The following is a 14,573-nucleotide window of genomic DNA, read 5'->3' as shown; positions in this document are numbered from 1 at the left end:
AAATGGGTTTCCATGCCCGAGCAGCCGCAGACAAGCCTAAGATAACCATGTGCTATGCCAAGAGTTGGCTGGAGGGATGTAAAGCTCGTCGCCTTCAGACTCAGGAGAATTGGAACCATGTTCTGATGTGTGATTAATCACACTTCACCATCTGGCAGTCCGACGGACAAATTTAGGTTTGGCGGTTGCCAGGAGAACGCTACCTACCCCAATGCATAGTGAGGAGGAATAATGGTCTGGGGCTGTTTTTCATCATTTGGGCTAGGCCCCTTAGTTCCATTGAAGGGAAACATTAACACTACAGCATGCAATGACATTCTAGACGATTCTGTCCTTCCAACTTTGTGGCAACAGTTTGGGGAAGGCCCTTTCTTGTTTCAGCATGACAATGCCCCCGTGCACAAAGCGAGGTCCATACAGAACTTGTTTGTAGAGATTGGTGTGGAAGAACTTGACTGGCCTGCACAGATCCCTGACTTCGACCCCATCAAACACCTTTGGGATGAATTGGAACGCTGACTGCGATCCAGGCCTAATCGCCCAACATCAGTGCTTGACCTCACTGATGCTCGTGGCTGAATAGAAGTAAGTCCCCGCAGCAATGTTCCAGCATCTGGTGGAAAGCCTTCCCAGAAGAGTGGAGGCTGTCATAGCAGCAAAGGGGGGACCAAATCAAATCAAATCAAATTGCATTTGTCACATACACATGGTTAGCAGATGTTAATGCGAGTGTAGCGAAATGCTTGTGCTTCTTGTTCCGACAATGCAGTAATAGCCAACAAGTAATCTAGCTAACAATTCCAAAACTACTACCTTATAAACACAAGTGTAAGGGGATAAAGAATATGTACATAAAGATATATGAATGAGTGATGGTACAGAGCAGCATAGGCAAGATACAGTAGATCGTATTGAGTACAGTATATACATATGAGATGAGTATGTAAACAAAGTGGCATAGTTAAAGTGGCTAGTGATACATGTATTACATAAAGATGCAATAGATGATATAGAGTACAGTATATACGTATACCTATGAGATGAATAATGTAGGGTATGTAAACATTATATTAGGTAGCATTGTTTAAAGTGGCTAGTGATATATTTTACATCATTTCCCATCAATTCCCATTATTAAAGTGGCTGGAGTTGAGTCAGTGTGTTGGCAGCAGCCACTCAATGTTAGTGGTGGCTGTTTAACAGTCTGATGGCGTTGAGATAGAAGCTGTTTTTCAGTCTCTCGGTCCCAGCTTTGATGCACCTGTACTGACCTCGCCTTCTGGATGATAGCGGGGTGAACAGGCAGTGGCTCGGGTGGTTGTTGTCCTTGATGATCTTTATGTCCTTCCTGTGACATCGGGTGGTGTAGGTGTCCTGGAGGGCAGGTAGTTTGCCCCCGGTGATGCGTTGTGCAGACCTCACTACCCTCTGGAGAGCCTTACGGTTGTGGGCGGAGCAGTTGCCGTACCAGGCGGTGATACAGCCCGACAGGATGCTCTCGATTGTGCATCTGTAGAAGTTTGAGTGCTTTTGGTGACAAGCCAAATTTCTTCAGCCTCCTGAGGTTGAAGAGGCGCTGCTGCGCATTCTTCACGATGCTGTCTGTGTGGGTGGACCAATTCAGTTTGTCTGTGATGTGTACGCCGAGGAACTTAAAACTTACTACCCTCTCCACTACTGTTCCATCGATGTGGATAGGGGGGTGTTCCCTCTGCTGTTTCCTGAAGTCCACAATCATCTCCTTAGTTTTGTTGACGTTGAGTGTGAGGTTATTTTCCTGACACCACACTCCGAGGGCCCTCACCTCCTCCCTGTAGGCCGTCTCGTCGTTGTTGGTAATCAAGCCTACCACTGTTGTGTCCATTTGAATCAAGTGCACAAATATTCTTAATTTATGGTAATTGTTGCATGTCAGCATCACTAGAACCTTGAAGAAATCCATGTTTAGTAAAAACATTCACATATTTATACAGTCTCAGCTCTGAAGTTGGACTCCCACAAGCAGTTTATGTATGTTCATCCTGGTCCAGCGTGTACCTTTGTTGACCACATGAGGGTGCTCTGCTGTAACTTATTAGTAGTGATGAGCTTCGGCTATTTTCGGTGTGCCAAAAAGTCTCGGAATGCCCGTCGACCAGATTGACGCGCTGTCCCCACTATTTAATCATTTTGTAATTTATCTGCAGAAAAACGTTGTTTTAAGCTCTACATGCAGGGGTAGCAGTATGCCATTTAGGGAGCCAAATGAACAGCTCTTTTACCATTCAAAGAGCCATTTGTTCGACCCATCACTACTTATTGGTAATGCTGCTTTCAAGACAACTTGGAACTCGGAAAAAAACGAAGTCAAATTTTGACATCAGTGATTTTCAGATCAGCAAGTCGGAGCTTTAGAATAAAAAAAAAGTATTTATTTTTATTTAACTAGGCAAGTCAGTTAAGAACAAATTCTTATTTACAATGACGGCCTACCGAAAGGCAAAATACCTCCTACGGGGATTAAAAAATAAAATATAGGACAAAACACACATCATATCAAGAGAGACAACACTACATAAAGAGACCGAAGACAACATAGCAAGGCAGCAACACATGATAGCAGCACAAAACATGGTAAAAACATTGGGCACAGACAACAGCACAAAGGGCAAGAAGGTAGAGAATGCATCACGACTTGGAATTCCGAATTGGGTGATTTCCGAGTTCCCAGTTGTTTTGGATGAAGCATAAAGGCCACATATGCGTCATGTGTCACACGATTAAGGGTTGTTCTTTTGCACGACGCAACGCAGAGTGCCTGGATATAGTCATTAGCCGTAGTATATTGGCCATATACCACAAACTCCAGAGGTGCCTTATTGCTATTATGAACTGGATACCAACGTAATTAAAGCAGTAAAGAGAATGTTTGTCATACATGTAGTATACGGTCTGATATACCACAGCTTACAGCCAATCAGCATTCAAACCACCCAGTTTATAATCATTCATATATATATACACACTGTAGCTCAGTGGTTCTATTACTGTACTTTCCCCAGTTTACCAGCTACTGTATGTAGATAAAGGTGAAATAAAGGTGAAATAAATTATACATTATTTATTATCTAGTCAGTTCTGTCCACACATGTGTCTATAATGCTAAGACATAACTGTCAACAAGACTCCCATGCCAGACTATACAGCTATGACGGTAGTCTGAGGATATGCAATATTCATAGACATGTCTGGCTTTGCGAGATCAGTCATCACATATTCTATCATGCAGTGTTTGTCCTTGATGTGGCTGTGCTGCAACAATCATGAGGAAAAACTGAAATGTGGCAGCTGAGTCAAACCCCAACCTTACTCAAGACTAGAGAATGAAGAGCAAAGAACAATCAGAACAGAAGAGAGTTCTTTGAGTTCAGACTGCAACCCCAATACATGTCCATCCCCAATCACAAAATGAAACACCACAAAACTCCTCTCAACACTGTGAGCTGCTGATGTGAGATTAGCAGCCAGCTTGCATCTCACCCTTTCAAGGCCATTCCCAGGCAGTGCCCACCCCTTCTCCAGGGCAATGTGCTGTTAGCTGGCTGATACCCCCTGCCCACTATCTCCTCATTTGTCTGTCCGTGAACAGAGGCATGAGAAAATAAACCCAGAGACCTTGCAGTGGAAGGGGCTTACTGCCAAGCCTTTAGAGGGGCGGCAGTCTGCCTGCAATTACTGTCCACACTCTTCATGTTGTACAGCTGTTAGAGAGGGGAGATTCTGTCCAGTCTACTGAGGGGTTTACACAGTGGAATGCACAGTATGAACAGACATAATGCTCTTTAAGTGGTCATGCAGCTTTCAATCTCATAGTTCCCTTCTGTTTGAACAATGAAAAGTATCTCTCGTCACATTTGATTCAGACTGTAGTAAGGTGCAGTTAGAAAAAGTGCAGTTACGTCAGTCATTAGCTGCCCTGCCATTTGGTTTATTGCTCAGTGTGAAATTAGACGTAAACATTTAGCCACTGTTGTTTACCGCTCTACTAAACCTCCTGGGATCTCCCACAGTGAATACAGCTGAGAACTTCACCTGTGGCTTTATAGAAACGTAAATTGTGTGTAGAAAAACAAAATGTAAATTCCATGTGGTGTACGCTTGCTATACATATTCCGAAGGTGTATCACATCCGGTCGCGATAATAAGATTTTTTCTTAACTGACTTGCCTAGTTAAATAAAAATATATATTCCCACTGTCAAATGGCTCTGATGAAGTCAATAGTGTGGAATGTTGGGTTACATAGGAAAAGGTTGTGTGTAAGTTTATTGTCCTGAGTTTCAGAGCTAAGCTGTTTGAATTTACCATGTAGGATCATCCATTCTTAGTTTTTATTTAATTTCTGAAAACTAACAAACATGACTCTCAACAGGTGGGATATGAGTATTTCTTCTTTGTCAGAAGAAAAGACAATTACTCAAATAGTGACATTGAGTGTGGCACCATCGAAGTTGTGTGAAGTTCGTGTTGCAGCCATCTGACCTCAGCACAGGAAATCCTAACAAAGCAGAGAGGTCTCTTACCCGTCAGCCCCTCCCCCTGACAAATTCCACATTCCATGCGCCATCTCCAGACTTCTAAATTCTAGAAGTTTCCAAGCCCCTGACATACCTCAAGTTCCTGTGAGGACTACACATCAGTTCTCATTCTCACTGTTGTCCTGTCTGCTCTTATTTGTCCTCCCAGTTGAAATACAATTTACACACATTTGCATCTTTGAGTCAGCGTTAGAGACAAGCCAAAGACCCACCTCCCCCACAATAAAAGCTGTCTTTGGCTCACTACCATGTCTCCCACTCCCCCTGCAGTTGACACAACCTGGATCTTAGATGGTGACAAGAGAGGGAGTCCACGTATGCAGTTAGGAGTAACAAATATTAAGTAACTAAAGTATAAAACTACAAAGGAAAAATAACCTGTGAAGTGTGAAAGTAGGCATGTGAGCGGTGTGATGGAGATGCATGGATGAAGGTAAAATGTGTGTCAGTGTTAAAGGGTGCATCTAATCAAAAACATACTCAACCAGATCACAAGAAAAGTGCTTGTGGAGAGAGCCAGGACTGGGCACCAGGAACTTGTCTCCTAGTTGATCCCAAACCCAGGTGCAACTTGTCACCCCAACAGTTCCACCTGTCCCCAATCTGCAAATGAAAGCACAAACAGAAGAGGCAGGGAGAGTGAGTGGGCATAACATCCCCCTCCAATAAAAATCAGGGACTAAGGACTAGATAACAAAACCCACACAAATACAACTGATCAATAACCATAACTAATAAAGGTTCAGACAAAATTCGATACAAACCATAAAAGGTAAGAAGCCCACCGGATGCCCATGACACCAACCCAACCAAATCGACTGACCCCATCCAACCATGGTACCTGGAAGCAACCATTTAAGAGAAAGAAATGGAGAACGAGAGATAGGAGAGCAGAAGCCAGAGCAACAGGAAGGACAAGACCAAAACCTGTACAGACCACCAACCGAAAACCACATGCACAACAAAGGCATCCGAAGATCTATTAAATCGGTGCATGGGAAAGCACATCCACAACTTTCACACGTCGTACATCCGAATGGAACGCCTGCAGGAACAAACCAGCGCATAATCCTGCGATTTGGGGAAAGCATGGTGTGCAGGAAAAAGGGCACCAACCTGATCAACACAATCTTCCAGCCATGGGACTGAGTAACAGTCAGGTTGTCACACTATTAACCTTCCGGTAGTCAGTGCAAAATCAAAGAGAACCATCTGGCTTGTTCACCAAGAAACACAGGGAGGCCCACCTGGAGAATGGTACAGCGATTTCATTAACAGGCATGTACTTCATCTGAGTCCAGGTGACATCGGGTCTCCAATGACGCGCGATAAAAACGTTTAATGGGGAAAGCATCCCCAAAATCAATATCATGCACTGACAAATGTATATGAGAAGGTGTCAGCAAACAGACTGAAAATCAGGTTGGCAGGGTAGCCTAGTGGTTAGAGTGTTGGACTAGTAACCGGAAGGTTGCAAAGTCAAACCCCCGTAATACGGGTGTATTACGTAAGTTCCCCCGAATCCTATTGTTAAAACCTAGTTGTCGGTGGCATTGCTGCGGGTATTGTTACACTAGCGGGCACAAAGGAGGAACCAGCTCACTGGTAACCCCAAACCACAGATGTGCTCCCGAGACAACTGCTCTGGCCACAATCGCCACGCAAAAACAACAAATGACGCACAATGTTCTCCCAGTGGGGAAACACCACTATACCTAACCGGGGGAAAGACCATAGCTCTGATTAGTTGGCCATGATGGAATGAGGGACAGATTGGGAATTTAGCCAGGACACCAGGGTTAACACCAAGTTCCATGGGAAAAGTGCCATAAGTGCCATCGGTAAACCCTAGACACTGTCGTGCATGAAAAGCCCAGGAGGACGTCCATTTCTGAGATACTGGAACCGGCGCCCCTGGCACCAATGATCATAGTTGCTTAGGTCACTCGTTTGCCCATTCAATCGTACAGTAACTGAATGCCTCGATGCCTGTCTGCCTGCTTTATATAGCAAGCCACGCCCTTGTGACTCACTAACTGTAGGATCTAATGATTTTCGGGAACAGGGTGGTGTACCTAATAAACTGGCCACTGAGTGCATGTCACCATTTGAACGTGATCCATTAACCTGCCCCCAGAAAGTGTATGGTAACACTTTATTCTATCCACTGTTCTGTAAATGTCCCGCAAAAACGTTCCCGTGTCACGCATTTGGGCTTTTTAGATGTGGTCACCCTGGTGGAATTTCACCAGTGGAAACATTGCTACTGCGGCATGTTAACACCATCTTTTCACATGTGAGGAGAAAACATATTTTTACCCCAAATGTGAATCTGCAATTTCACATATGAAAGTGAGATTTTCACATATGGCATTTTCTTCCATGTGAATCTGCAAATTTGATTTTCACGTGATTGATTTTCATGTGAACTCGCAATTCCACATGTACAACATTTGATTTTCACGTGAAACTGCAATTTACATGTTAGGCGAAAACATGTTTTTATCCTCACATGTGAATAGTTGGTGTGAACTCAAAGTAATACATGTGAAAATATAGTTTCAAATGTGAACATGTGAAAACTGCTTGAAAATGTGATTTTCATATGTGAAACTGCAAATTTGACATGTCTTATTGTAAGAGCAGTCACACAGACTAATATTATTTCTCGAATCAGGTGTGTGCACTGAAATAATTTACTGCTTGATGTTTTCAATAATATGTTGTAAAATATTTTCATTGAATCCAGTGAGACACTCACAAATGCAAGACTACACATTTTCTCTTTGCTGTAGTATTTATACAATGCAGTAGAAGGTACAGTAAATGTATGCACTTGCAATAGTGGTACATTTACAAAGCACTTAACCCGTACTATTTTTTACAGTACATCGTTTCTTCTTTTATAGTATTTGCATACCTGTATAGCTAAGCAAGGCTAAATGTTTGCACAAAATAGAGTAGTTGGGTTCCTTTCACAGCATAAACAAATTTGGACACTCAATTCAACTATCCATAAGTATACAATATACATTATCAACAATATTCAGTGTAATGTAGAGGAGCTCCTTCTTACCATGTTTGATAATCAATTACATGTACATTTTATTTGATCACTGTATTGGATGGCAAGACATGAAATACACCAAGGATGTACTCAGAAATTTGAATGTGACACTGTCAATTACATTTGAAAACAGTTGGGTCAATTCTTATTTTGTCTCAAACTAATAATATAGCATGAAAGAGAGGTTTAAGGTATATACAAATATATACGTATACATGAGAATGGAATGTAGTTGATCACACAATTCTGTAGGAGCTGTGGAGAAAACAGGAGTGAGACATATTTCATAGGAAAGAGACAACTTTCTTATTATGAAAAATACTTATTTCATTTGAGGAAAAAATAGAAAAAGTTTATCTTAAAAAATAAACTGGGTCAGGAAAGTGCCACTAACCTCGCCCTAGGCTAATTGCATCCAAGCATTGGGAAGAAGTGACGAAAAAAAGTGACACTGACATTATACATAACGATGACATTTCAAAGTGAAGGCTCATAACGGTCTCAATAACATTGTAACAAGATGAAATAAACATTTTTACATAAAACGAATATGATGAAATACAGAATACAAATTCATATATAAAACATCAATAATTCTCACAGTTTGGTTATGAATTGGAAAAAAAGTCAAGTAAATATTTCCAGTTCCCAAACATATTCTAAAGATATCATTATAAACATTCAAAACCTCTACATGAGGATTTTTGTAACACCTTGCTAAGAGTTCTTCTCACAACTTCATCTACAACTGCTTAACCCAGCTGAATAGCAAGCTTTGCTGCTTGCTATTTCCTTACCAATGTATTATCCAATGTGTTCTTGATGAATATATCTGTTTAAATATCATTACTGGTTCAATGACATATTCAGAGCTGAAACCATTTCTGGGGACTGTGTAAAGTAAGAGTGAGTACAGAGTAGAGTTGTGAGGTTACCTTCACTAGTGTATTTCAGGTCACATTTTGCACATTATATTCACAGTACTGCAGGTGGAAAAAAATGCTGTTGGCCAGAGATGCTCCCATCTCATTGGCGGTTCTAGATATTTCCATATACAAGTCATTTTAGAAGAATTTCAGTTGATAAAGAATGGAGGAAAACGGAGCATGGATGCAAAGAACCAAACATAATCAATTGAAGTTGAGACACTGAGTCGACATGGCCATTTGGCTTATCACAGTTAGGTCACAGATTACTGGCTTTTCAATTAGCAAGGGTCATTGAGACTTCCTTTCTTTCCCACTATCCCAGTACATTTCCAAACAGTAATAGACTTCCCAGAGATGTAACTCAGACCTCCTTTCAGAATGAAGATTTTTATCCCGTCTTAATCTTTCTGATATTTTGTTGAAAAGACAAGCCAAGAACCAACTGTGTCCTGTGAGTATGTGTAATATTAGGAGCTTAATATTGTGTAAATACTGAGCAGCAATGCATGGGGCATAATTTAACACCAAACCAGATATTCATGGTTTCACTTTGGTCCATGCAATAACAACTGTAGTGAGCATTTCATTCCCAAAGCAGGGGATCACCATTAAGCATGGTCCTACACCCTGTCTGCATTCATTTCAGGTAAAGCGCTATTAATCCATTTATCTTCCACCTCCTTGTTACTATATGTGGTCCCTCACTTAGACACCCAGGCTCCGCTTCTGCTCAAAGTATGCATCAAACCTGGCCATGGCATACTCCTGTGGACAGACAGAGGAAAGAAAAATATTGGAACATTTGCACAGAATGGATTTCAGACAATAGATAAAGAGAAAGAAAAGGTATGTATACTGTATATAGTTCGGCATAGAAAGGAACTATAACAGAAATAATCATTCTCAGACACATTCCCAGTGGTTATCAGGTTGCCCTGACCATGGAAAATACTTGTGTATAGTTTCAGAGTCATCTGTGAGACAAAACATGGCAAGGAACACACTGGTCTTAGAATCTTAATTTGACCAGTATTGTCATAGCAAAATAAGCCTGCAGCAACAGGATAAGAAGGTTTAGTCCATAATGTGGCATGATTGGTGGTTAGGCTATTAGCTAGACAATAGTAGGATATATGAAAAGTCAATACTGTTAATATAAGCTCATCTAAATATCCTGTCTTAAAGATGTAGGATCTTAATTTGAAACAGTTTGCTACAGCAGGAAAATAATTCTGGAGCAACAGGAAATTATTATGTGGATTCTAATTATTGGACATTTTTTTGTAGGGGTTGATACATTTATTATTAGGACAAATCAAGTCAGACATTCCTTTTAAACCTCAAATACACAACACATTTGCATTTCCTGCTGTGCTGGGAAATTCTCAGCAACAAAAGAGTGATCAAATTAAGATTCTACATCTGTATATAACATACACCACTGGGAAAAACTTGTTGAATCAATGTTGTTTCCATGTCAACAAAAAAATTATATGTAATAATGTTGAATCACCGTGGAAAACTGATTGGGTTTGAAAAAAAGTAATCAATGTAAGGGAACTTAGGGAGAATGGCTGTTTTGTTTATATCACAAATACAAATGCTTAAAACAAAAGCATGACAACCAGATAATGGACACCTACCATGTACCCAAACTCAATGGTGGAGATTCTCGCCTGAATCATCGACCACAGACCCCAGAAGAAGTGCGAAGCCAGAGCAAACCTGTGTAATTACCAACAGGCAAATGTTTCAATAAAACCGCGGACAAGCACATTGACAGTATGGTCCATTAAACATACAGCTGGGTGAACTGAGCAAACCTTTGGTCCACAGCAACGGCCACATGGAAATATGCTATTTCATCACTACTGGACTGATTCCAGGATTTTATTTCCCAGGGAGCATTTTATAGTAACCAAGAGGCCCAGTCTTAAGGGTTCATTATTGTTATGATTTACTGCTGCTCTCTCAACAGGAGGCCATTATAAGTACTAAACCACAAGTATCCTCAGATTTGAAAAAAAAAAAAAAAAAAAAACAGTAAGTCAACTTGTCCTCATATGTCCTGTGTGGTTCAGTTGGTAGAGCACAGTGCTTGTAATGCTTGGGTTGTGGGTTTGATTCCCATGTGAGACCAGTACAAAAAATGTATGCACTCATAAGACACCCTGGATAAGAGCATCCGCTAAAATAAAACATTTAAATAATGACTCATGAGGTGTAAATACTGTGTGTCTGAGACACAGTGCCCCACATTCAAGAGGAATGCCTTGGGGCCCTTACCTGTTGACTTCCACAAACAGCTCCTCTTTGAGTTTAATCTGATCTTCAGTGCTCAGATTCTGAAATCCCTGGTCAGTCTCTGACAGGTAGCTTCCAATGAAATGCAGCTGCAAAGAGAAACATCAAGGTTATTAGATGGCTTTTTCCTAAAAAGCCACTCATTCAGATTCAGAGGACAAAAAGCCTTCATTTTGTCATCCTTACTCACCTGTTGGGCTTTAGTGGGATAATTCTTTGAGTTGACATGGAAAAATGGGAACTTGTCATTTGTGTAGTCATACATCCATTCACAGAAGTGGTTTCCTATGTCGAATCCCCTGAAAGCACACAATATGGAGAGAAAAAAACAACATTAACAATGACATCACATTGGTCACGTCAGCAGTCCTGTCTGTAACACCAGATATTTTATAAGCTTATTTTCACGAGAAAGGCGTGTGGAAAGCCCACAGGGTCGGAGTAACAAATCATAGGCCCAGAGCCTTTGTTTTTTTATTAATCAATTACACAACCAAGGCAGTGCCCCCCAGTTACCCACGTGGGCCCCCTAAATCCTCTACTCCACCATCTGATGATTAGTATAGCGGAAGTAGACTATCTACACTCATTGATAATGGGTTCCTGTGGTTGGAGGTTGCAGTAAAAAAAAGAAAATCTCTGCATCAAGGGGACCCCATAGGTATTGGGCCCCAGCCCCTGTATTATTCAGGCCCTGACAGCCCAGTACATCACTGGTACTCCCTGTATATACAGTGCCTACAGAAAGTATTCAGACCCATTTACTTTTTCAAAATTTTGTTACGTTACAGCGTTATTCTAAAATCGATTCAATAAAACAATTTCCACAATCTACACACAATACCCAATAATGACAAAGCAAAAACTGGTTTAGAAAATGTTTTGTAAAAAAACGAAAAACAGAAATACCTTATTTACATAAGTATTCAAACCCTTTGCTATGAGACTCGAAATTGAGCTGTTTCCATTGATCATCCTTGAGATGTGTCTACAACTTGGGGTCCACCGGTGGTAAATTCAATTGATTGAACATAATTTGGAAAGGCACATGTCAATATAAGGTCCCAAAGTTGACAGTGCACGTCAGAGCAAAAACCAAGCCATGAGGTCGAAGGAACTGTCCGTAGAGCTCCGAGACAGGACTGTGTCGAGGAACAGATCTGTGGAAGAGTACCAAAACATTTCTGCAACATTGAAGGTCCCCAAGAACACAGTGGTCTCCATCATTCTAAAATGTAAGAAGTTTGTAAACACCAAGACTCTTCCTAGAGCTGGCTGACCCAGCAAAACTGAGCAATCGTGGGAGAAGGGCCTTGGTCAGAGATTCCGATGGCCACTCTAATAGAGCTCTAGAGTTCCTCTGTGGAGACTGGAGAAGGACAACCATCTCTGCAGCACTTCACCAATTAGGCTATTATGGCAGAGTGGCCAGACAGAAGCCACTCCTCAGTAAAAGGCACATGAAAGCCCGCTTGGAGTTGACCAAAAGACACCTAAAGAATCTCAGACCATGAGAAACAAGATTCTCTTGTCTGATGAAACCAAGATTGAACGATTTTGTCTGAATGCCAAGGGTCATGTCTGCAGGAAACCTGGCACCATCCCTACGGTGAAGCATGGTGGTGGCAGCATTATGCTGTGGGATGTTTTTCAGCGGCAGGGACTGGACATCTTGTCAGGATCGAAGAAAAGATGAACGGAGCAAAGTAGAGAGAGAGATCCTTGATGAAAACCTTCTCTAGAGCACTCAGGACTTCAGACTGAGGTGAAGGTTCACCTTCCAACAGGACAACGACCCAAAGCAAACAGCCAAGACAACGCAGGAGTGGCTTCGGGACAAGTCACTAAATGTCCTTGAGTGGCCCAGCTAGAGCCCGGGACATGAACTCGATCGAACATGTGAAAATAGCTAAGCAGTGATGCTCCCCATCCAACCTGACAGAGCTTGAGAGGATCTGCAGAAATTAATGGGAGAAACTCTTCCAAATACAGGTGTGCCAAGCTTGTAGCGTCATTTCAAAGACTTGAGGCTGTAATTGCAGCCGAAGGTGCTTCAATAAAGGACTGAGAAAAGGGTCTGAATAGTTAGGTAAATGTGATACATCAGGTTTTTTTATTTATATAAATTAGCAAAACAATCTTAAAACTATTTTTTTATATTATTTTTATTTAACCTTTATATAACTAGGGACGGGCTGGGATTTTTTTATTTGAAATTTAGGACAAAACACACATCACAACAAGAGAGACACCCGAACACTACAAAAAAAGACACCACAGATAGCAAGATGGCGCCGATAGAGATCGCCTCGCTTCAAGTCCTTAGGAAACTATCCAGGAATTTGTTTTTTTATGTATTATTTCTTACATTGTTAGGCAAGAAAATCTTAAGTGTTATTACACACAGCTGGGAAGAACTATTGGATATACAGTTGAAGAAGGGAAGTTTATATACACCTTTACCAAATACATTTAAACTTTGTTTTTCACAATTCCTGACATTTAATCCTCGTCAAAATTACCTGTCTTAGGGCAGTTAGGATCACCACTTTATTTTAAGAATGTGAAATGTCAGAATAATAGTAGAGAGAACTATTTATTTCAGCTTTTATTATTATTTCTTTCACCACATTCCTAGTGGGTCAGAAGTTTACATACACTCAATTCGTATTTGGTAGCATTGCCATTAAATTGTTTAACTTGGGTCAAACGTTTTGGGTAGCCTTCCACAAGCTTCCCACAATAAGTTGGGTGAAGTTTGGCCCATTCCTCCTGACAGAGCTGGTGTAACTGAGTCAGGTTTGTTGGCCTCCTTGCTCGCACATGCTTTTTCAGTTCTGCCCACAAATGTTATATAGGATCGAGGTCAGGGCTTTGTGATGGCCACTCCAATACCTTGACTTTGTTGTCCTTAAGCCATTTTTCCACAACTTTGGAAGTATGCTTGGGGTCATTGTCCATTTGGAAGATCCATTTACAACCAAGTAAATCCTGACTGATGTCTTGAGATGTTGCTTCAATATACCCACATAATATTCCACCCTCATGATGCCATCTATTTTGTGAAGTACAATAGTCCCTCCTGCAGCAAAGCACCCCACAACATGATGCTGCCCCCCCTTCACGGTTGTGATGGTGTTCTTCGACTTGCAAGCCTCCCCCAAACATAACGATGGTCATTATGGCCAAACAGTTCTATTCTTGTTTCATTAGACCAGAGGACATTTCTCCAAAAAGTACATTCTTTGTCCCCATGTGCAGTTGCAAACCGTAGTCTGGCTTTTTTATGGCGGTTTTGGAGCAGTGGCTTCTTCCTTTGCTGAGCGGCCTTTCAGGTTGTGTCGATATAGGACTTGTTTTACTGTGGATAAAGATACTTCTGTACTTGTTTCCTCCAGCATCTTCACAAGGTATTTTGCTGTTGATCTGGGATTGATTTGCACCAAAGTACGTTCATCTCTGGGAGACAGAATGCGTCTCCTTCCTGAGTGGTATGACGGCTGCGTGGTCCCATGGTGTTTATACTTGCGTAGTATTTTTTGTACTGATGAACGTGGTACCTTCAGGCGTTTGGAAATTGCTCCCAAGGATGAACCAGACTTGTGGAGGTCTACAATTTTTTTTCTGAGGTCTTGGCTGATTTCTTTTGATTTTGCCATGATGTCAAGCAAAGAGGCACTGAGTTTGAAGGTAGGCC

General features: G+C 41.4%; 1 protein-coding gene across 3 annotated transcripts in view; it reads right to left on the bottom strand.

Annotated features, from left to right (window-relative positions):
- Window positions 1–7,543: 7,543 nt before the first annotated feature.
- Window positions 7,544–14,573, bottom strand: part of LOC118401248 (choline kinase alpha-like) — a 33,359-nt gene continuing 26,329 nt past the window's right edge. For all 3 annotated transcript variants that reach the window (XM_052474966.1, XM_035798603.2, XM_035798604.2), the window contains 4 exons: window positions 11,067–11,175; window positions 10,859–10,965; window positions 10,216–10,297; window positions 7,544–9,337 (listed from right to left, as the gene is read on the bottom strand). In XM_052474966.1, the coding sequence (XP_052330926.1) occupies window positions 9,278–9,337; window positions 10,216–10,297; window positions 10,859–10,965; window positions 11,067–11,175 (358 nt within the window). In that variant the 3' untranslated portion in view covers window positions 7,544–9,277. The remainder of the gene's footprint in view (window positions 9,338–10,215; window positions 10,298–10,858; window positions 10,966–11,066; window positions 11,176–14,573) is intronic.

The sequence above is a fragment of the Oncorhynchus keta genome, chromosome 22 (assembly GCF_023373465.1).
Source record: "Oncorhynchus keta strain PuntledgeMale-10-30-2019 chromosome 22, Oket_V2, whole genome shotgun sequence".
Taxonomy (NCBI): domain Eukaryota; kingdom Metazoa; phylum Chordata; class Actinopteri; order Salmoniformes; family Salmonidae; genus Oncorhynchus; species Oncorhynchus keta.
Note: the sequence above shows the minus strand (reverse complement) of the source record. Positions and strands in the feature narration are given on the sequence as shown.